The sequence below is a fragment of the Anas acuta genome, chromosome 2 (genome assembly GCF_963932015.1).
Source record: "Anas acuta chromosome 2, bAnaAcu1.1, whole genome shotgun sequence".
Classification (NCBI taxonomy): domain Eukaryota; kingdom Metazoa; phylum Chordata; class Aves; order Anseriformes; family Anatidae; genus Anas; species Anas acuta.
In genome coordinates, this window is record NC_088980.1 from 17115239 (window position 1) to 17138080 (window position 22842).

Consider the following 22842-nt stretch of genomic DNA (forward strand, 5'->3'; position numbering starts at 1 on the left):
GTCCCCTAAACCTGGCCCCACTTTGGGGTATGGGGGACCCCTGGTGCTCCCATCAGTCCTCGGGGAGCCGGCCGTGGGCTGCAGCATGCGGCCAGCAGCCATTGACTTACTTTTCCGTGCGTGGTGGGGTAAGTAACCTTAATTAAAACCATGAAGCCCGCAGTTTGTATCACATTCGCGATGTTAAACAAGCTCTGGAAATAGAAACCCTGTTTTCATTTAAGCTTTTCAACTGTGATCTAAGTAATAAAATATGGAGGGGGCGGGCGCGTGTGAGATTTACATGTGATGATTTGGGAGATCTCGCTGCTTTAGAGGCTTGTAAGGCGCCGCGGTGCCAACTGCTCCTGCTGCTGCCTCGCCGCGCTTGGCAGCGCCTGCCCCGCGCAGGCTTTTGGTTTTTTCCAGAGCCGCTTTCCAAATGCTGATTCCTGCCCTCGGCTCTTGCTGCTGCTGCGATTTATTCTGGGTGCGGGTGGGGACGTGCCAGGCCCTCAGCAACCTGCTGCCCTGGCTGCCCGCTCCTCGAGGACAGCCAGGTGCCCTGCACCTCCGCTCAGTGTGGGAGCTCCAGCAGGGCACACACTGGGGGGAATTTCTTTAACTGAACAGTTCCCACGTAGGAGACCCCTTTGCTGCCTTGGCACTGGGGAGAATTTGAGTAAAGGGGTGCTGCTGTCCGTGCTGCCCCCAGCCCGATGGGGCTTGCTGCAGGCAGACCCAGCTCACCCGCTGTATGCATGGGGAGGTGGCTGTGGTTTTTTTTCCTGCAGGACAGGTGTCTACACCCAAAGGTGTCCAGAGGGAAGTGGAAAGGAGCATCTTGCCACCAAGGTTCTTCCCTCCCTGTTCTTCCCAAGCCATCACACAGGCAGTGGGCATCCCTCCTGCCACGGCAGGCAGGCAGGAGGAGGGAGGAAAGGGAAGATAACGGGACAAGGACTGGCGTGGGGCTGCAGGTGGCTGAGATCACCTTCCCATTTCGCTGGCCAGAGCTCTCGGGAGCTTGGTGTCGATGAAGCCTCTCAGTTTCTCAGTCCTCTCGCTGTAATGTAATTATAACAAACCTTCCCAGGTCAGAAACGGTTCAGCCAGGCACAGTAATAACCAGAACGGTGTGGTTTGCAGCAAGCAGCTAGGCACTTCAGCACAGACCAGGAGGCACTCACGTCCCTGTGTCCCCGTTTGTTCCCCAAAGGCTGTTCCCAAGCACTCCGACCAGGGCACCCAGTGCAGGGGGGCTTTGCCCTAAAGCCCCGTGTGCTCCTGTGGTCCCTGCCACCCTGTTCTCATCCCTTCTCTTGGCTGGGGGCCCGGCAGCCGGGTGATTTTTCGACGGGGCGTCCCCAGGACGTCGCTTCTCCCAGCTTCCCTCTCGGTGAAAGGCTGTGGGGTCGGGGCCGGCGACCCCCGTGCCGGGCTGCCCCTTTCCTCGGAGGATCCCTTCCAAGACACGCGGGGCTGCGTGACGTCATGGCCGTGACGTCATGCGGCCGTGACGTCACGCTCCCTCCCGAAAACCGGTGCCCGGCATCGGCAGCCTCTGAATGGCATCCTCGGGAGCGTTGCCCGGGGACAGCTTTTTCGGGTTTCTGCGCACGGGAACCGACACGTTAAAGCCGGCGGGGGGTACGGGGGATGTGGGGGGCGTGGGGAGGAGCGGGGGGGCCGTAGCACACCCGTGGGAGCGGGCCGGGGGCGCACGCAGGGCCAGCATCGCCTCCCGGCGGGGGCGCGCCGAGGATGCTACAGGGAGCGGGGCGCCGCCCGGCTCGGGCTGTAAGCCTTGTAAGGCGGGGGGGGGGACAAAAGGAGGGGGAAAAGAGGAGCTGGGGGGGATGTTTCCTGGTGCGGTCTCATTAAATACCGGCGTTAATGAGCGGCGCGGGGCTGCGCCCTCCGCCGCGTCCGCTGTGCCCCGACGGGGTCCCCGCTGTGGGTAGCGGGACCCCCCCGTGTCCTCCGCCGCCCCCCCGGGCTCCCAGCGCCCCGCATCGCACCGCCCCCCGACGGTGGGGTCCGTGCCCTTCCCGGGGCTTTCGGGGTGCCCTGGCCGGCGGTGTCCACCCCCCCAAAAAAAAACTCCCCCCTCGGGAGGGGAGCGGCGGTCCCGGCGATGTGAGTGGCTCTGCGCGGTGGCTGCGCCTCCGGGCGCCGGCTCTGCGCATTTGGTGGTCGTTAAAAACAATTTGTTTCCCTCCCCGTTTGGGGAGGGGGGAAGGAGAAAATCATTCCGGGGGAGGGGAGGGGAAGGGAAAGGGAAAAAAAAAAAAAAAAAAAAAAAAAAAAGGAGGGAGAGAGAGAGAGAGAGAGGGAGGAAAGCACCAAACCCAACAGAGAAGCCGCGCTCCCAACTATTGCGACACGGAGCGAGGAGCGCGGCGGAGGCTGGCGGCGAGGTGCGAGGGGGAGCGGGCCGGGGGTTTTGGGGGTTTTGGGGGGGGCTTGGGGGCGGGCAGGGTTTGCGGGCAGCCCCCCGGGGGTGGGCAGGCGGCTGCCGGTGCCTCGGCGCTGCCCCCCCGGCGGGCTGCTGTCGGCGCTCGGTCGCGGCTGCCCGGTGACCGCCGCCGCCTGCCCGCAGCGCACAGCGAGCCCCCGCACCTCGGAGCCGGCGGCGGCCCCCAGCCCCCCCCCCACCATGAACACCATCGTCTTCAGCAAGCTGAGCGGCCAGGTGCTCTTCGAGGAGGACGCCAAGGAGCGGGAGAGGGGCGGCCGGCCCTACGTGGGGGTGGTGGAGGGCCCGCACCACGCCGAGGTGCTGCTCCCCGACAGCCCGTCCATCAAGGAGAGCCTCAGCCTGCGCAACCGGCGGACGGGGTACGTGCGTGTGTGTGCTGTGTGTGTTGTGTGTGTTGTGTGTGCTGTGTGTGCTGTGTGTGTTGTGTGTGTCAGTGCCCGGCGCTCGGCTCCGCTGTAGGACCGCCAGGTGGTCCCTAGGAGGGCTCCCCGCGCCCCAAAACCGTTCTCCCCGCGACTCGCATCCCGCTGATGCCGGGACCGGGCGGTGCAGACGCGTCCCGACTGGGGGCATCTCGCCGCACAGAGCTCCTGTCTGCGGGCATTTAGCCTCCCTCCTTCCCTCTGGCTCGGGCAAAACCAGAAGGGGGGCACCGCGTTTATTTTCCTCTTTATTCACACCCCCCACGCAGACGCGCGGGGCTCCCCTTTGGCGAAAGCGGCCCGGGCTGAGACCCGCGGGGCTGGACGGGACGGGACGGGACGGGACCGGGAGAGCCCCGGCAGCCGCTTCGGGGCCGGCCGCGACCCCCGCACTTGTTCCGCGGTGCCCGCAGCGCCCGGAGCCGGGCTGGGGCTGGGAATGGAGCTGGAGCTGGGGCTGTGCGCGCACTGCGCTCCCCTCGCCACCCGCCGCGGCGATGCTGGGAACGGGTTCGTGCAAAAAACACCTGAGGCTGAGCCGTCTGCGGCTGTTTTTTTTTTTTTTTTTTTTTTTTTCCTCTTGTTTCCTTTTTTTTTTTTTTTTTTTTTTTTTCCCGGTAGTTGTTGTTGTGGAACAGGTGAAAGGGGAGGTGATGGCAGGACCCGGTAGCTCCGGCGTGCTGCCGGCCGTAGCTCGGAGGGTTTGTACCGGCACCAAGCAACCCGGGGCAGCTTTGGAAATTAATGTCCGAGGAGACGCGGAACGCGAAAAAAAATCCCGAGGAGCTATTTTTACTCCCCGTTTCCACCTTAACGATTGCATCAGCTCATACTTTCAGCGGCGCGGCTGCTCGGTAGCACGCAGATTGTGTTTCATCGAAATGTTATTACCAGCTCATCGCGGCGGAATTGGGTTTCCGAGGGAGCCCTGGGCGAGGCAGCGCCCGCGGCCGCCCGGCTCGGCCCGGCACGGCCCGGCCCGGCTCGGCACGGCCCCGCGGCGCCCCCTGCCGCCGCCCGGCTCTGCCTCCCGGTCCCCCGGCTTTGCTCGCTTCTCACTTTCAACCTTTTTTATTAAAAAAAAAAAAAATCAAAACACCAAGACACCTTCTTACTTTTTTTTTTTTTTAATTTATTTTATTTTCCTACCGGTAGCTGAGATCCTTTTTTCCCCCTCTCAACCTTTTTGTCCCGATACGGGCCGTCGCGAATTTGGGAAGGTTCCTTCCCGGAGGAGCGCTCCTCGCCGCGGGGCTGAGCAGGGATGGAGCGCCGGGGTCGCGGCTCTTTGCTCGGCCCGGGGGCTGCTTCCCCCCGGGGACATCCCCCCAAGGAAAACCCCTCTGTAAACACACCGAAAACATGCCCGGCAGTCCCCGAGCACCGAGGGCATCTCGCCCCGAGGCTGAGCCCCCTGCACCCTCCGCAGCATCCTCGCTCCCCGCGCCCCCCGTCGGGCAGGGATCGGACACCCCGGGTTCGGGTCACCCCGGGGCTGGGGCCACCCCCCGGGACTTGGCACTGGAGAGGCTGAGGGGGGCTCAGGGTGCCCGGCATCCCCCTCCTGAGCGCCCCTTCTCGGCGGCAGGGCTCGGCAGAGCGGCGGCAAGGTGCGGCACAAGCGGCAGGCGCTGCAGGACATGGCGCGGCCACTCAAGCAGTGGCTCTACAAGCACCGTGACAACCCCTACCCCACCAAGACCGAGAAGATCCTGCTGGCCCTCGGCTCCCAGATGACCCTGGTACAGGTAAGGGAACCCCCTCGGCCGCCCCGACGGCCCCGCGGAGGGGAGGGATGGGGACCGCGGCCCCCCCAAGGTGGGCAAGGGTCTGGTGCCTGCTGTCCTTTCACCCGCCCGGTGATGTAGGGGACATTTCTGCCAGTGCCACCTGCGTGGGAAGGAGCTGGGAGGCAGCAGCGAGGCCGGGGGCCCAGGCGCATCCTCCCCCTGCCCGCCCCAGGGCTCCCCTTCCGTGTCCCCGGAGGGATTTCCCACGGCTGAGCCCTCCTGGCTGGGGAAGGGCTGAAGACAGGCAGCTAAACACAGGTGTCTTCCCTCCTTCCCTGCTAGAAGATGCCCGCATCCTGCAGCCTCATTCATAAGCACGGCAGAAATATTTTCTCTTCGTTTAAAAAAAAAACCTTCAGGTCAAAAAAAAAAAAAAAGCCAGTAATGGGAGATTTCAGCACAAAACAGGGCTTGTTCAGGAAGTTGTAGGGAGCTACTCGTTTCCCTTCTGAAAGGAGGCTAGAGCGGAAACAGCTATATTGCTCTGATAACGAGCATCACCTGCTCCGCACTGTCAGAGCTGCCGAACACGCTGCGCTCGCTGCTCATGGAGCAGCTTCTGCTCCAGAGCCCTGCAGCAATGGTCATCACACGGCAAAGCTGGGCACGGGGAGCACTTGTTTCCCTCGCAGGCACAGCCCCCCTGAAATGACTGGCAGTCGCGGTGCAGTAAGAGGTATAAAAGAAGCTGCAAATGTTTATAGCTCGTACTTCTTTGTTTGCTTTGCCATCTGGCACCCTATTACGGGTGGTTAAATGCTATCAGTTGCTGAGTGATGCTATCTCAGGTCTGGGTGCTGCAAAGATTTATGCATCGTGAGTAGTCTGATTTCCTTGCCCGGAGCTACTGCTGGGTGCATGAAAGGAAACACATTTGCAGGATGGGTCCTCAGTGCTCTGCCTAGCACAGCGTGTGTCACTTTGCAAGGGACGTGAACATACCAAAATAACACGAAGTATTAGAAAAAGACGGTGGAAATCTAGAATTACTATTTTGAGCGCTCCTTCAGAAAAGGCAGTGCTATGAACTTTGCTTCTAGTAGCATTGGCAAAATGGGATCATTTTATGCTTCCGTACCTCATTGTGGAACTATTGCACTAGTGAAAACATTATCGCTTTGACAAAAATAATATTAATGTCTCAGAAAATGCCAATTATAACTGGAAGATGCTGTTAAAATAACTTCTCTTGTTTTTTAAAAATATACATGAAAGGTTTGCTCAGACTTTTAAAAATATGATTGCATAAACACTGTCCATTCAATGCCGCAATTCAATCTGAGTAGCTCATTAGACTATGGCTTTTAGAATATTCCCATATTTTCACATGAGATTTAAAACATACATCCAGAATACACGTCTGGAGAATCTCACGTTAATGACATATTGAAGAGTTCTTCTCCTCTTCTTTTATAAATGCCACGGAATGAACATACAAGGGAAAATATCTGGTGGTGTTTTTTACGGTTTTTCTCTCATGGCAGCTTTGATAAATCCTGGTCAGGATATGCTGTGTTAGCCTCTATAAAAGCATCAAGGGAGTCATGGCCATGACTCCTCAGAGCTTTATGATTTATGTAAGGTGTAGCATAAAAATTAAAAAGAGTCTTGGAGGACTACACTTATCCCTGCTAGACCCCCACGACTACTGGATTTACACTGGAGCTGAATTTGAGCAGCCGCATTTCTATGAAATGTAATATTTGAAAGAGTTGTGCGAACCAGCACATCTATCTTCATTTACAGAAGCACACCATCAAAAAGAAACCCCAGATGTTTCTCCCATCACTTGGGCGCAATGCTCTTTTAATCCGGGAGTGCTATAGCATCTGTACGAGAGGTAAATGCCTATGTCTGGCAACAGCAGTAATTCCCGAGCCTCTAAGAACAAAACACACACCGCAGCTCCACTTTTCAGATGCCCAGGGAGAACAAGGCTGCAATCCAGGTCAAAATCCTTATTCTCTGTGAGCAAGAAGGAAAGTACCAGGCTGAGATCTCAGTCACACTGGGTGCATCCGAAACAGCTTCCCCGAAGCCCGTGCTGGTATAACCAAGAGCAGATTTGGGACTGGGTTTCGGTATCTGGTGGAAAGCTTTGCGTCTCTTCCAGGAGGGACACATTGCAAAGGCATCAAAGTGTCTCCGGTGATTGCTTCTCTAGCCTAACTGCATGAAACACCACTGGAGAGCCAGGCATCGATCAGTACACGATCTTCTCTCTGGGTTACATGCCTTCATGCTTGCTGACCTGTCTCGGGTTTCCACTCCTCTTCCATTTTCCAGTGCTGGTCCGCAGTGCTCGTGCTGGGGGGAACTCAACCTCGACTCCCATCGAGGCAGCTGTGGGCTGACAGCTGCTGCCCACCCCTACACCTCCCCTGTGCTGGTGCTCTGGAAGCACTGAGGGAGGCAAAAGACACAGCTGAAAATCCCTTTGAGTTTCCATGAAAATGTCATTTAGGGAATGGGTGGCTAGGAGTTTTGTTTTGTTTTTCACTCCACGGTCAGCCTTGGAAAAGGTCTTCGGCAGCTGCCTGGAATATGATATTGGCCACTGTGACACTGATAAGAAGGCTGTAGCCCCTCTCCCATGCTTTTCTTCTATCTAACAACCCCCACTCCAGTACTTTCCATATTCCAGTACCTGCCATCTATCCAAAGGAGCTTTTGCAGGGCTGTGGCATGGATATAACCAATCCTTCTGTGAGATAAAAAGGTAAACTTTTTTTTTTTTTTAATTGTTATTAGGACGGAATCTGCATGTCACGTTTTCCACTATTTCATTTTCATTATTTTTGCTCTCACCTGATTGGCCAATTTTAAATTAATTTCATCTCCTTCAGCAGTACTTTGGCTTAGACCTCTGTTCCTGGGTGCAATGGGGCAGCAAGGGAGCTCTTCCATCTTCAACAGGAAAGTCAAATTCTTTCAAGGAGGTAGGATTTTGCAGGAATCCTAAACCATCTTATTTCTTAACAAGCAGTAGCAAAGCCTGGTACAAATTCTGGGCTGACTTATTCATGAGCAGTCCAACAAGATCTTCAGGAGTCCTCAAGGCAAATGTTATTGCAGCTTGCAGTCCAACAACCCAAAGTTTTCTGCTTCCCGAACTGCCAAAGCAGGAAACCAAAAAAGCAATATAGCTTGAAAAAGCATTTTATGTTTTACTCCAATTAGATTCCGATTCAGAATCCAATAATTTGTCCTATTAATATGCTATTAATATGCTACGTTTTCATTTGTATCGTTACCGCAGTGCTTGATTTATTTTATTTTAAATTTTGTTTTAGAAGTTCTTGTGAAATAAAAAAGAAAAATGGTTTGATGTTCCTTCCAGGAAGAAATATGAATGGTCGTATTGTAGAAGAGCAGCTTTTTGCAATACTGGGATTAATATACTGGTCATGTGCTGCTATGGATTTAATGGTATTCAGATCCATACCGGCATATCAGGACTACTGGGGGAGGAGCATTGGTTGATTTGTTCCCCTTCTGAAACCTTGGCCGCTCTTAAGCACTGTAGCAGAACAAATTACAACAAGTTTGAAGAGGCTCTTCAGAAGCAAAGCCAGAGGGCCAATATTTCTTGATGCTGATATAAGTACTTGATGCTCTCTGGGCTGCTGTAAAGTACAAACACAGGGAAGCACTTCTATTATTGTTCGCCTTGTCTTTCTTTCTTTTTCTTTCTTTCTTTCTTTCTTTCTTTCTTTCTTTCTTTTTTTCTTTCTTTCTTTCTTTCTTTCTTTCTTTCTTTCTCTCTCTCTCTCTCTCTCTCTCTCTCTCTCTCTCTCTCTCTCTCTCTCTTCTTTTCCTTCCTTCCTTCCTTCCTTCCTTCCTTCCTTCCTTCCTTCCTTCCTTCCTTCCTTCCTTCCTTCCTTCCTTCCTTCCTTCCTTCCTTCCTTTCTCTTTCTCTCTCTTTCTCTCTCTCTCTTTTTACTTCTACAGAAGAACTGTATGATTGTTGCTTTGTACGAATAATGAGAATAATGAGTTTCATCATGTGTTTTTTGGGATACTTAGTTCTTGAGAGGTTTCAGAGACAAAAGTTTTCCCACTGTGTCTTGTATGTAAATCATTGTAGATTTTTTGTTTGTTTGTTTTTTTCCCTCTCTCCCCTTCCTGAGATTTTTGGAGATCGCATTAGCGCAACTTAGGACCCTTGTAAAGGGTGGGTGACTTCTGACAGCTTAGGTTATTTCTTTTTGTAGCAGGTCAGACCCAGAGCAGTAGGCTCACAACTTTTAAAGACCATGTGGATACAAAAGGTACCACTTGGGGATGGTTGAAATTAGTAACAAAACTCTCCTGGGCTCTAAAGGAGCCAGGAGCAGCCCCTTACAGCTTGAGACAGGTGAGTGAACCATCTGGCAGAGCCCCTGGCCCTGCAGCCTCTTCTCAGTCCACATGCCTGGATGGTGGCCGAGACTGAAGAGTGGGGGGAGATGTTGAACCTCTTCATCTTTTGGAGATCTGCAGTTTGCAGCAACATATGCCAGTGCCCAAGGGTAGGAAAGCATCCCAAGATACCACACCACAGATATATCCTAAAAATCTCCTGAGAGGATTTTCCTAACTTACCTTCATCTTCAGCATGCCTTGCTTAAATGGCATTTAGGATAAGTATCTAGTGAATGCTTGCTGCTTTGTGCTTTGGTAGAAAGCCTCTCTTGTAAACGCTGACTTAAAGTTATTTCACAATGATCAAATAACTACTATTGCCTCCTTTCATAAGAGAAGAGAATATGACTCATCTTGTCACATTGATATGCAGGATGAGAAGAGTTGGCATGGGAAGAATGAGCCCAAAATAAACCAAGAGTACCAGGCAAAAATCACTTTTGCTAAATTTAATTGCTTTTATGTATGAGTCATGCTACACTACCCTTTCTTTCTTTTCTGCACATGGCACTTCAGTGATGAAAGATTTCAATGTGTAATGAAATGTAGCATAATGAAATCTTTCTCGTGAGATGGTGGGAAGCAGTTGGCTTTGTAAGATGCTGATCCATCCTGGGCTGATCCATCACGATCATTGCATGTTTGATTTCAGAGCTCCACGAAACCACGCAGCAGTCAGGTGACTGCTGCTTCAGCTGAGTGCTCTGGAGTCGGTTTGTCAACGGCATTAGAAAGTGGCTGGGTGCCAAGCCACCCTTTCTGGTTTACTATAATGACTGCTGTGTCAATATGATGAATATAAACAAGTAGCCTTGGAAGAGAATGAAATTGCTTACTCTTCCCTGCCAGCTGGAGTTTTGGTCTTCTAACCTGTCATAGTGAGCTACATGGTTTGTAGAGTTCTGTGTTTGGCATTTGAGCACCGATCCAGGGCTTGCTGTGTTTTTGGTAGAGCCCTGTTTCATGTAAACGTGATTTTAAGTAAAGTTGAAGTGACAGGCTTAAAGTGCCACTGCTAGCTTCTGGGTAGGACTCTGAACTGAAGTTCTGTTTCTCCTTTGGCAGATAGTGTTTGTTTTTCTCATAATTACCCCAGAAGAGATTATCGATCCTGAATAATTAGTCAAACACTTCTGTGCAATTTAGGAAGCCTTCACTGCAATAGGCAGATGACAAGACTAGGGCAAAGGTTCAAATTTAAGGTCAGTGGCTTGGCTTTCCAGTAGGTAGGGGGTAACATGTGTTGATAAAACATGTGTTAGCTGTCTTTGCAGGTTACATGAGTTAAGCTGTGTGATTAATCCTAGGTCAGAAGATGGCTTCAGCAGTCTCCAGCCTCCTTTGCATGCATTTCCACAGCACAAAAACACACGTGGGGCTGTGGATCACCCTGAAACTCTTCATATTCTCCTTCTAAAGCAATGCCACGCTGCCTCCTCCTTGCAGAGGTCGTGTCAAAATACACTTATTCCTACAAGGAACAAATAGCATTTTTAAGACCTGATTTATCATTAGATAAATATTGTTAGAGCTGATGTAGCTTGCCTCTGCTCTTGCTCATAGTTAGGTTACGCTAAGGTCACCCTGTCAGTACAGTATTTTGTATATTTTTAAGTTACAGTAAAATCAAGGCCAGCGTTTTCTAAGGTACAGTTTCATGCAATGTCACTGAGAACTGAGAAAATCCATAGCTTCCTGTCTTTAGTAGTCACTGTGCAAGGAATTCTTATTTTTGCTTTTTTTATTATTATTTATTTAGGATTTTCATGACAGAAGGAGTTTGTGATAGTTGCTAATCTGTAGAGCAAATGGATGATTTCTGCCGTGACTCAACGCGTGCAGTGATCTGTGTTGGACTGTCCTGATACTCACTTGCTGCTGGTCTTCACGACCTGATAAAACACAAGAAAGACTTTTATATAACCAAATGCAGAATAGGTTTTTCTGTTCAGCACTTTTATTGTAGCCTACATAAATGTCAAAGGCAAATTACCTAACATTACTTATTAATTTTCATTTAAGATGTTATTAATACTTCAAAGATTTGTATTGGAAGTTCAGGGCAATATCTGTAAAAGAGGGAAGATGAATATAAAATGAATACTTGAGGACACCCTAATTAAACATTTGTTAATAAATTGCTGAGGCTTTGCTGACACTTGTGAAGGACAGAAAGGCTGAGCCTGCTGAGTTATCCAAGGTGTCTGCTCTGCTCAGTGACAGGTTCACAGACTCCTGGTGCCCCATGGTTGAGGGATGTTTCCCTTATTTGCTGTCTCCTTAGGGCACGCATAAAACTAATGTGAACTGTATGGGTTGGATTTGTTTATCTGCATTGTTTTCAAGGGGAACTAACAGATTCATTTTTAAGCAGGTGTCGAACTGGTTTGCCAATGCAAGACGTCGCCTTAAGAATACGGTCAGGCAACCAGACCTCAGCTGGGCTTTACGAATAAAGCTGTACAACAAATATGTTCAAGGAAATGCTGAAAGACTTAGCGTGAGCAGTGATGACTCGTGCTCTGAAGGTTTGTTGAGGCTTTTAAAATCAATTTTACACTGATTAAGATATATTTAGAAAGTATCAGGTACCATAAGTTAGCTCTGATTTCTCACAACATGCCCTCAGTGGAGCCACCTCTGTGAATTAGGGGCCATTTTTGGCTCACAAATACTACTGGGAGCAGTTTCAAAACACTTGCAAAATGGGATTGTGTAGGTTATTCAAGGGTAACAGTCTGGTTGCATGTTATTTGCCTGCTTTGTGTAGCTTTGCTACTAGAAAGATAATTGCCAGTTCATTCAATTCTACAGGCATGTTCTGCTTTAAAGGAAAAAATGATTTCATTTGTCAGTGTAAGGAAATGAGAAGTCTCTGGGCAGTTATTTTCCTAGATGGAAGGGCTACATCAATATCACATCATTGAGAGAATCTGATTAACTTCAGTGGGGCTTATTGTGTGCTTAACTAGAAATTACTGTACTTAGTTTGTATTTTACCAGCAAGCCTTAAAGTTTCTCTGAAAAATCTCTCTTGCCCAAATTAACGAATGTAGGAACTTTTTTAATAGTACCCTATATTTTTTTAATACAACTTTGTTACTAATCATGTCTGTACTCTTTTTTGCCAGTTGTGAGGAAAAAAATGCTTCAGAACATTGCCAGAAATGTGTATGTGAATTTTTAAAAGAATGGTTCAATTTGTACTCAGCTTCAATTCTATTTGTTCCCATTTCAGTTTGTTCTCACATTTCTTTGGTATGTACTTTCCTTTGAAAAATTGTTTGCAGGACAGCTAAAAGAGTACAGTTTAAGAAAATATGCTTAAATTTTCCCCAGTATTCAGGAGAAGCAAATTCCAAGTTATGATAATAAGAATTAAGTTTATTCAACCAGATATTGAAAGGCTTAACATTGGTTTAGGGCACTTCTCTTCTTTTTTTTTTTTTTTTCTCTTTTTCCATTTTTTTTTCCTTTTTCCTACCTGTTCTGTCATTAGCCAAGTAATTGGCTAATGTTGAAGTCTAAAATGTATTTGTCTAGTTTTAGTTATATTTATAGCAATTTAAAACACGTAGAGAGTGCCTCTTGTTAAATATTAGGCATTAGACGTATTACTGTATCTTTCTGCCTTTGTTTTCAGATGGAGAAAATCCTCCAAGAAACCATATGAATGAAGGGGGATACAACAAACCAGTTCATCACACTGTGATTAAAACTGAAAGTTCAGTCATAAAAACAGGAGTGAGACCAGAAACAAGTGCCAATGAGGATTACGTGTCACCCCCCAAATACAAAAGCAGCTTATTGAATCGCTACCTGAATGACTCGTTGAGGCACGTCATGGCTACTAACGCAGCTATGATGGAAAAAACAAGGCAAAGGAATCACTCTGGTTCATTTAGTTCCAATGAATTTGAGGAGGAATTGGTGTCTCCATCGTCATCAGAGACAGAGGGCAATTTTGTCTACCGGACAGGTAAGGGATCCTTTCTGAATCATTTCTAATACAGCTTTGGTGGTTGGTGTTGCTGGGAATGGTGTCACCTGGCTGGGCCTTTTACAAAAGTAACTCCTGTGCATCTTCTCCTATAAGAGTGGGAAACTCCTGTCCTTACCGTTGTATGAGAGTGGGTAACTCCAGCCTGTCCTCTCTTACAAGAGGGGATAGCTCCTATTGACCCTCGCGTTCACTGAAGAAGTCCTCTCTGCAGTGTTGGAGCTCTGTGCTGTTACTGACTGCTAAATGGAGCTACAGGGTGGGTTTTTAAAATGACACCTGTGGGCCTGTTTGCTAGCACTGAGGCAAGCCTAAAGAGGGAGAAAACTTTAAAGTATTCTGGAGTGAAGTACCCTGTGGCTCCAGCTGGAAGGGAGAGGACTTTGCATTTTCAAGGTGGCTGTTTGTGGCACCTATATGAGCCATATGTCTCTTGGTGGTATGCACGTGACTTTCTTCCCCTGTTGTATATCTTGTTTGCTGTCCTTAGGGTGCCTTCTCCATTGTGTGGCCCTTCCTTCTTATGATTACATGGATTAATTAATTTAGACCAGTTTCTGCACCACTCCACAGGCACAGTGCACTGAGCTAAGGAGCCACAGACTTGGCCATTAAAGATCTTGGTTTAATGCTTTTGAGAGGTTACACATGATTTATAGCTTTTATTTTATCAATAAAAACATAAAAGCATGATTTCTGTCATCCGTTGTGCTACCAGTCAGAGGAAGGCACATGGGGCTGCTGGGTTCATGCCAGCAAATTGCTGTAAATCAGGGCAAGGTCAGGACCTGTTCGGGTCCCTGTGGGTCAATGAGTGCTGGAAGGCTCCTCTTGCAAAGCTTGTTCTGAATTTCCCTGGGGACGTAAGGCAAAGGCTGTCCTCTCCTCTTTGAAAAAAAAAAAAAAAAGAAACCAACTAATTTCTGCTTCCAAATCTCTGAAGGTCTCAGCTGGCAGCTCAGGATTTCCACTCATCACAGCAGCCCTTTGTATTTTCCCTGTGAGACTGGCCTTTTCACAGGCATCACCACTTCTGGGATGGATGGATAGACATTGCTGCAATGTGCTGGAGGGCTTTGCACTGAATTCACTGTAGATTTAGATGTTGTACTTGGTTCCTTGTGGCTTCCCTGGCAGCCAGGCCGGGTTGCCCACCTCCTTTGCAGCCTCTCAAGTCTGCAGCCTTTGCCTGCCTCCTCTCTCCAAGCATATTTCACATGAGTTTGGTCCCTGTGAAGGGGCCACCAGCTTTTCAGAAGGCCAAATGCTCTGGTGGGGGTAGAAGAACGTTGGTACGTGCAGGTTGTCAGGAGATGACCGAGGCAGGAGTGGAGGCCCCATAGAGAAACAGGATCTTGTGGGGAGCAAGAACACGTTGCATGCACGATGAATACATTTCAAAATTAACTCTCTCTATTCATTTAGGGATTTTTTTTTCAACATACCAAATGCATTTGGTCTGCATTATGGGTGTGTTGTCTGCCAAGTTTTATTTTTAAGTGAAAAGTTACTCAAGAACAGATGCAGCAGCTCAGATATGTAAACTTCTGTTTTTCTGTACTTTTATACCGTAACTTAAAAATGGACACAGTGACTTTTTAAAAATTGTAATAAATTTGCTACTGGATTAAGTTCTTCTTGCCAAGTTCCAAGCTGCACTGAAAAATATGGTCTCTAATGAGAAGGCTGAGACAGGCACGTTGTAACTGCAGTGAGTTCACAAGCTGGGTTGGAATGACTAAAAACCAGTATATTTGTCCTTAAACTTCATAACTGGCATACATGGAACTCCTCTTGAGATCGTATTTAAGTCACTTCTTAAACATCTTTGTTAATGCTTTGCAGCGCCATGGCCTCTGGTGAGAACACACTAGCAGCTCTCAGGATGTAGTTTTATTCTTTTTACACCCCCAAAGCAGACAAGCAGTAGCTTGCCAATAGAAAGAAAAAGTTCATGTGCATGCTATATATTATTTGATATATCCTACCCATATGGGAGTGCACATGCAGGAAATAATAGGTACAGTAGGCTTTTTTCAGCTACAAGGTTACAACCCCACTAATGGTTTTCTGATGATGTTGTAACATGCAGGAATTGACTCCTTCATGAAAAAGTAAATATTTTCAAGTTATCATCCCTTCATAAAACCTGTTTAGAAATAGATGAAATCAAAGAAATGATTGCTAGGATGGGAGAAAATAAGGGCATTTTATTTTTGTTGTCTTTTCTGTGTAATTCGAACACCTGGGATTACAGCTCTCAGTGCAGTCGTACAGCATACTTGTGTCCGTGTTCTCAAAAATAGCTGCAATCCATGTTGGTTAAGCAAAATAACAGCGTGTGTCCGACTGTGCCTCTCCTGGTAGCAGCAAGTGGATTTTTCAAGCGAGGTATCTGTGCTTAAAATGACTTTGCCTCTGCAGTCCTTTGTTACACAAAGCAGCTAACTTTTAACAGAAAGGGACTGAAGTGGAATTTTGAAGTTCCTGATAGATGTTTTAGTTTATGAAGATATTTTGAATAGGATGTCAGAAAACAGAACATCAAAATTGATTGACATTTTATTTTTGAGAAACGTTTGACTGTGTTCATAGGAGCAGGAAGTCATTTGTTTTGAATGAAATTCTTTATTGTGCTTTCCTGAAAAAGCACCTTTTTGTAGCAGATTGTGAGCAGAAAGTTTACTGGTGGGGTCTGCTCCACACCGTGGGCCAGGCTCTGATTTCGGTCTCTTCAGTGCCTGCAGTGCTTGGGGTCAGCCTGGCCACAGGCGGCTCAGTAGCCTGCACCAAATTAACAGGATATGAGCGCAGCGTCCGGTGACAGAAACAAGAAATTGCAGTTTAAAGTTTATAAGGAAAAGGGGTAGTACAATTTCCCATTTCAGTCATTAACATGCTTATAAACACTGGACCATATGCTACTCTGGGTTCATGCAACCGGGAAATCCCGTGTAAAGATCAAGGACAGGCTGTATAACTGGCAGTCAGGAGAATGGCCTCACTTTGTACCTCTGCACAATTCCCGTGAGCTCGTGAGAAGCAGCTTTAGCGCTGGAGCAGAAGCAGCAACCACAAAATCTCTGTCCCTGCACGGACGGTGTCTGCAGCGCTGCCTCCCCCAGCCCTGCCCTCCCTCTCAGGCTGCGGAGCTCATGCAGCAAACGTGCACAGAGGGGATGCGGTGTGGGATGTGGGGGGACAGGGTACAGCCAGCTCAGAAAGAACAGACCAGAACAGGCTGTGAATATACTTGGATATGCCACATATGTAAGCGGTTCTGTCGTAAGCTGATACGCTTATATATATATAATGTGGCATACATGAATGTGTTCGCTTAAGGCAGAAATTTTCAGTTCAGATTAATCCTTGTGCAGGTATAATATATAAATATATATAATTGGCCAAATATGTCTTAAACTGACCGCTGAAAGGCTTGCTTCAGTATTTTTGTTTAGTTAAAAATCCATGTTAGAGAACAAGTTTTCATTAAGTCCTTGGCAGGCTTTCACTCGCAGCAGGTTCTCTGTATGACAGGAATAACTAAAACCAGACTCGCCTATCTCTATTTGTTGCCCAAATGCACATTGAAATAACAGTCCGGCTGCAACAAGCACTTCAAAAAATATATAGCAAAAAGACCTAATAATGTTTGTAGTGAAGGTGGATGTAAATCTGAAGCACCCACCCCGGTCTTTGTTTCATGGATTACCAAAACGCCGACTTTGTTTTTGTGGTTATGGTCGGTTGGTGCTCTGCGAGTCCCGTGTCGTTGGTCACCTGCAGAAACAAAACACTCTGCATTGTTACAGTTTGAGGAAATGAAAAAGCCCAGCTTTCTGGGATATCGCTGTCTGGTGAGCTGTGTTGTGTAAAAGAAAGCAAAAATTAAACCGAGAGGGAGAGAAAGAGAGTTGAAATGGCAGGACAGGGAGCTTTCTAACTTCTTTATGCGGGCAGTTTTCGTTGATTTCACTTTATATGTTACTTAGCACAGCAAAAAAAGCCAGAACAAATAAAAATAGTGAGGAAACTAAAGACTTACAGGCCTGGGAAGGAGGGTGGCTTTAAAAAAAATCTTGAATGGCTGTTTGATTTTTGAAGATGTTTGATCTCTATTTTTAGGCATTTATACTCAGGAGTGTGTTTAGTTTCTGATGTTTTCATTACTGCTGCCTTTTTCTTTCCTCTCGCCTTCCTTTTTTTTTTCTTTCATTTGGATCCTGCAAAGTCTGTGATTTATAAAACATGACCCTGGGACGCTTACTGCAGCACACTGAGCATCTCTGAGGCGGCGCTCAGCGCGCTGCAGGAGCAGGCCCACAGAGAGCCCCACTCAGATATTAGGGTGTAGGCATTCACATACGCACAGTGCAGACACAAAACTGGAGAACAGCCCTGTGGTTTTGTGTGGTCCTTGCCAAATTTTCCTCTCAATTTAACATTTTTAGAAATTAACATGTAATTTAAAAACGAGCTATAAAATTTAAAAGCATAATGTGAGCACAATGGAACCTGTTTTCAGAAACGACTCGAGGGACCAGCAAAAGCTGCGAGCATTAGTGACTTTTGCAAGTTCGGTCTAAACGGTGCTGGAGACCTTGGGGATACCTTAAAATAAATGCAAACCTGGGAGAGCTGAAGGAGGTCCTTGTTGCAGATCCTAATGCTCTCCAGAAGTGAAATTGAAAAGGGGAATGTCGAGTACAGTACTAACTGCACAAAGCAGCGCAACTGCGATTTGAAGGTTGTGCATTTAAAATTGTATTTCTGCAGAAATTTTCTTATTACATGGCCAGATTCATCGACACTGAAATAGTGTGGAATTGAGAACTGGGCAGCAGATTGCTTTTAATTTGTTGTTCTGTTGTTTTGTTTTGTTTTGTTTTGTTTTTCCTAAAGAAATATTAAAAGGAAACTGCTTTGCTACAAGGACAGTGTCAAGTTTAATATTTATAATGATAGCCCAAACTTGAAAATTTTAAAGATCCTGCCTGCTCCCCTCCCAGTTAAGTTGGTTATTTGCTTCTTGCACTTCTTTCAGTCTGAACAGCGGAAATCAAATAAGTCCTTCTTTCTAGTTCTTTCCAGCCTCCTCTAGTTTCTTGATTTCTCAACATTTATCTTGCAAGTGGAACGGGTCATTATTTCTACATGACAGAATCTTTTTTTAATTTTATTTTATTTTTTGGAAATGTATCGGTTTCAACCAGAATGTCTCAGGTAGCAGCATAGAGGAAGATCATGCTGTGCCGGGCGGCTCAGCTGAGAGCGCAGGGGTTGAGCATCCTCCCCAAAGCCTGGGCACAGGGGCTGCTGTGGCAGGGGAGACCTCCCCCTCTTAGGGACGGGGGAGAAGCTCCTCTGTTATTAGCTTTTTCTGAGCTATTTTTCTCCACTCCCTGTTTTGAAACGGGCAGTTCTGTGGGAAATTCTTCTTGTTTTCTCAGAAGTGCTCGGTGCAAACACCGTGTATCCTTGTTTTTTTGTGTGTTTGTTTTCAGATGCAGATGATTATGCATGTTTTGGGCTCTGTTTTTGTTTTTGTTTTTCTAAAACCCAATGTTTTAAAAATTCTGGAGATTGGGTCAAGTGTTGGACTTCTGATAGCAGCATGTTCGTGGATACAACTGGATGTCATTGCAGTGCAGACAGCAGGGAGCAGGGGAAGTGCCCGTGCACCTCTGCTGCTGGTTTTGCTTCAGTTGATGCCGCAGTGAATTTTCTGTCTACTTTGGTAAAACCGAGCTCACGGCAGCTGCTTGGCTGCAGAGCATTTTCTCCAAGGTAGCTTACTTTAAGGCAGCAGCACACACACCCAGCAGCTCCTGACAGCATCACAGAGAACGAGATGCTTTTGCATGAGTAATTTGGAGTGGAAAAAATGACAACATTTGACAAAAAAAAAAAAAAAAAAAAAAAGAGGTTGAAAAACCAGGGGGTCGGTCATATTTCCATGGCCAAGCATTTCTGCTGCCCATGCCCTCACAGCAGCTTGCTGGGGCTTCTCTGAGACCATTAATATTTCCCCAATGCAAATATTCTCAGCAGCAGCCAAAAAAGCCACACATCCCTGTGCTTGTCCGGGACCTCTCTTTGACATAGCAAGGAAAATGTATGGTGCTGTCACCAGTTGCTAACAACCATGTATTTTAATACTCCTCTTTAGAGTTAGGAAATGCTCCAGGCCAAGCCTCAGGACTTCTTCATTTAGCAAAGGTGTGTTCAAGAGAAGAAAATATTTATCCCCATTTCCCAATTGTTCAAAACAGACTCAAAAGTATGCTTTATCTTAAAACCTGAGGTCAGCCCAAATGTGAATGTTGCAGGAAATTGTGTGTGTGGAAAAGTACACGAGCATAAATCAGAATGTTTTCCAGTTTAAGCTGTAGGCTACATGACTAATAATGAATATAATAAGGAAATTAGTGAGGAAATTTGCAGTTAATTCAATGAATATTTAACGACCGTGTGTGAAACTACCACCTGGGAAAACTGATTCAGTGAAATGGATGTGTCTCCTTCTGCCTTTCCAGTGCTAGAGCAGGATTTTCTTGGGTAGCCAGATTTCTGAGCAGGTGACTTAAACCAGGAATGCCAGGCTCACACGCTGCCTCGCCAGCACGGCTTCTGCCCTGGTGCCTGCGAGTGCCGGCGGCTGCAGCTGCTTCTGCTGGGAGTGGTGGTGGGCTCTGCAAAGGGAGCACTTTCCTCCCTTCTGGGGAAGGTCCTCTGTAATCACACATTTTACTCGATATGTCACTGACAGGAAAGTGATTTTGAGTGTACAGCTGTGCCTGGAGGCAGATGGCCCCAGCACTGTGCTGTGAAACGTACCCGCTCTGCACCGTGCGGCACCTGCATGAAAAAAGAGAAATTCCAGGGACAAAACCCATCTTTTTTTTTGCCCAGTGAGTTACTTTTGCATATGAAATACATATCCTTCATGAGCAAACACCGTCTTTGGTGCCACATATTAACACAGTTATCTGTATGCAATACTCAATGTCAGCGTGAGGGAAGGGGTACGGGAAAGCCAGGTGCAGGCTGTGCTTGTCCCATCCTGTGGCAGTAAATGTGAAGGAATGGGGAGCCCGTAAAAATTTTCACTTCTCCCTGGAAAAATGTCTGAAGTGAAACTTCATACCTGGTGTGGGGTTCCTGCATGTTCCTGTATCCCCGCTCTGCTTGGGATAAATACGGCAGCTTTTGGTAACCTCCTGGTGCATCCCGCACGCGGTGTTACGGCGCTGCTGTTCGTGTTGCTGCAGTTAGGGCTGTATCTGTGTTTCCATTAGAACCCTTTTAATCCACAAATTTATGACCCAGCTGTAAAAATTCAATCCAGACTGAAACTTGGCACGGGCAGTGCTCGTTCTCCCATCTGTGGAAGGGATTTAAGCAGGTACATCCCAGTCGTAGCCATTGCAGCTAGGCCTGTAAATCTGGAGCATGATGACTGCTGAATAGAGCTGTAACCTTCTTAGTAGTCCCAGCGTTTGAAATAGTTTATGCTCATGATGAGACTGGCAGAAAGCAGCTTGTTTGTGTTCGGTTGTTATGTCATATACATAGTAAATAAGGATAATGTTTTGAATTTAACTGTGTTTGCTCACAGGCACAAGCACATGCACTTTCCTTACCATGTTAATATTTTGACATGGGTGGCAAATGCATGAATGTTTGCAGGATCTTCTTCCAACGCAGGGTCTGATCACTCTCAGGTAGTGCAAGAAGCTACCAGCACTAACGGAAAAATGTATCTTTTGACAATAACGGAAAAATGTATCTTTTGATCATAACTAAAGAAAAAATAATAATAATGAGAAATGAAAAGACCAGGTTGTTTTCTCCTGAATTGGATTTTTGACTGAGATTCTCTTAAAAATATCTTAAAAACTCTTTCAATATTGTACTGCAAAATTCATTTTATTCATCATCTCTTGTTTCTATTTATTTTATTTTATTTTATTTGTTTTTTCTAAAAAGCTACAAGCTGGATGTTGCTTGACCAGATAGACTAGTAATCTTATCTGATCCAGCAAATCCTATTTCCCTTTGCAGGTTTGTGGTTTTTGAAAGTCATTCCGCAACTTAAAAAACTCCTTTATGTGTTTAACTGAAATTTTTTAGGTCATTTGTCCATAATGTGAATACCAGAAACGTAATGATGAAAGCAGTTTAGTGAGACCAGACTTCTGATCCTCCGTGCGCATTCACAGCAGAGCCCTTGGGAGGGCTTTGGCACAGTTTGACGAGAGGATTGAGGGGGACCTGGAATCTCTGCGTGGGCTGCAGATGGGTCTGTACCCTGCAGCTTGGAAAACTTCTTGGTCGTGTTCAGAAAATGTGGGGATTCTGTGGGTGGTGTGTATGAGATTTTTGCCAACTTGGTGGAGCAAGGGGAATGCTTGTAGAAACACCTGTTCCCCCCAAATGTCCCGCATCTGCCTCTCTGAAGTTCAATTTCTAGTTTCTAATTATCCCAGAACAGAAAAGCAGAGCTGGATTATGTTTCGTTCAATCCACTTCACTCCAAACGTAAAAATTTGGGTGTGAGATACAACGGGTAGGCATGGAAATTATCGACGGGTCCTAAAGACTATTGCAGGTGTTGTATACTTCATGGCATTAAAATGGCATTGGACAGACATTTTAGATCTGTTAAAGGAGAAATATGTCAAACAGTCAAAGAGGACAAAAGGCAATAATCTAAGTAAGTTTTATGTAAGCTACAAAACAAAAGGAGCGGGTGTTTAAAGCAGGGAATTACGCTGGAGAAGTAAGCGGCATTGTAGAAAATCTGGAAAATGTAAAAACAATTCAAACAGAAAAAGATCAGATAAACAGCTAGAGCTGGAACAGAAACACACAAAAATAGGTAAAGCAAAATTGCAACGAGCCATGAAATGCGTTTTCCTTAATTTTTCACAGTGGCCTTGAAACCTGATGTTGGAGCCTTTATCTCTGTTCTTTTGCTGATGGCCAGAAGCTGAGGTTATGGTGACCAGATCGTTTGGTATGGCACTGACATTTCAAGTTAAAGGGGATTGCCAAGACTCTCAGTTATGACACTAAAATATACCGTTATTTCTAAGGCCAGTTTTCGGTCCCTCCCTCATGCCTCCACATTGATTTAGGCAACAGATGCATGAAAAGCAAAGCAGCATTCAAAATAATCCCTTAGCTGAAGCTGGAGGAAGGCTGGCTAGTGGGCTGTAGCCAAAATTCCTTAAATGTTACAATGTTTTACATTTCTAAATGTAAAAACTTTCTTTCCAATGTGAGGTACCAGCCAAACGTCTTAGTTACGGTATCTCAGAGCAAAAGCTGGCATGAGGCCTTGCGGTCATTTGCGGGTATTGACAGATTTACACCATTGAAGATCAAGTTAAATGTTGTCGGTTTCTCCATCTCCCCTTTACTTTGTCAGGCTTTTTTTCTTTTTTTTTTTTTTTTTTTTTTTCTCTCAGTTACTATTTGTCAGCTTAAATCCAGTTTGCTGGAAAAACGAAGGCTCCTCACGACCTGGCTCTTCAGGAGCGAATTGCCTCAAATTCTTCCTGCTCGCCAAGCTATTTTGTAATGCATTGCAAAACAGCAGCAGGATTGCTCTCCCTGCACTGCATGTACTTTGTGGGCTAGACACTGTGGTCAGTTATAATGAGGTCTCGGTGTGCTGGAGGATTTGTCTCTGCCCCTGACTGCAGGAGTTTCATCCCAAATCCTTTCTCCTCCAGCTACTCCTCCCAACCCGAGGAGCGG

At 46.9% G+C, this 22842-nt stretch overlaps 1 protein-coding gene across 3 annotated transcripts in view; it reads left to right on the forward strand.

Annotated features, from left to right (window-relative positions):
- The first annotated feature begins 1494 nt into the window (after positions 1-1494).
- MKX (mohawk homeobox) overlaps positions 1495-22842 on the forward strand; it is a 46687-nt gene continuing 25339 nt past the window's right edge. Inside the window, exons 1-5 of one of the 3 annotated variants that reach the window (XM_068673649.1) lie at positions 1495-1629; positions 2582-2820; positions 4472-4631; positions 11452-11605; positions 12721-13056. In XM_068673649.1, coding sequence (XP_068529750.1) covers positions 2639-2820; positions 4472-4631; positions 11452-11605; positions 12721-13056 — 832 coding nt within the window. In that variant the 5' untranslated portion in view covers positions 1495-1629; positions 2582-2638. Of the gene's footprint in view, positions 1630-2242; positions 2400-2581; positions 2821-4471; positions 4632-11451; positions 11606-12720; positions 13057-22842 lie in introns of those variants that run through there. The other 2 variants (XM_068673648.1, XM_068673647.1) reach the window with 2 other exon arrangements.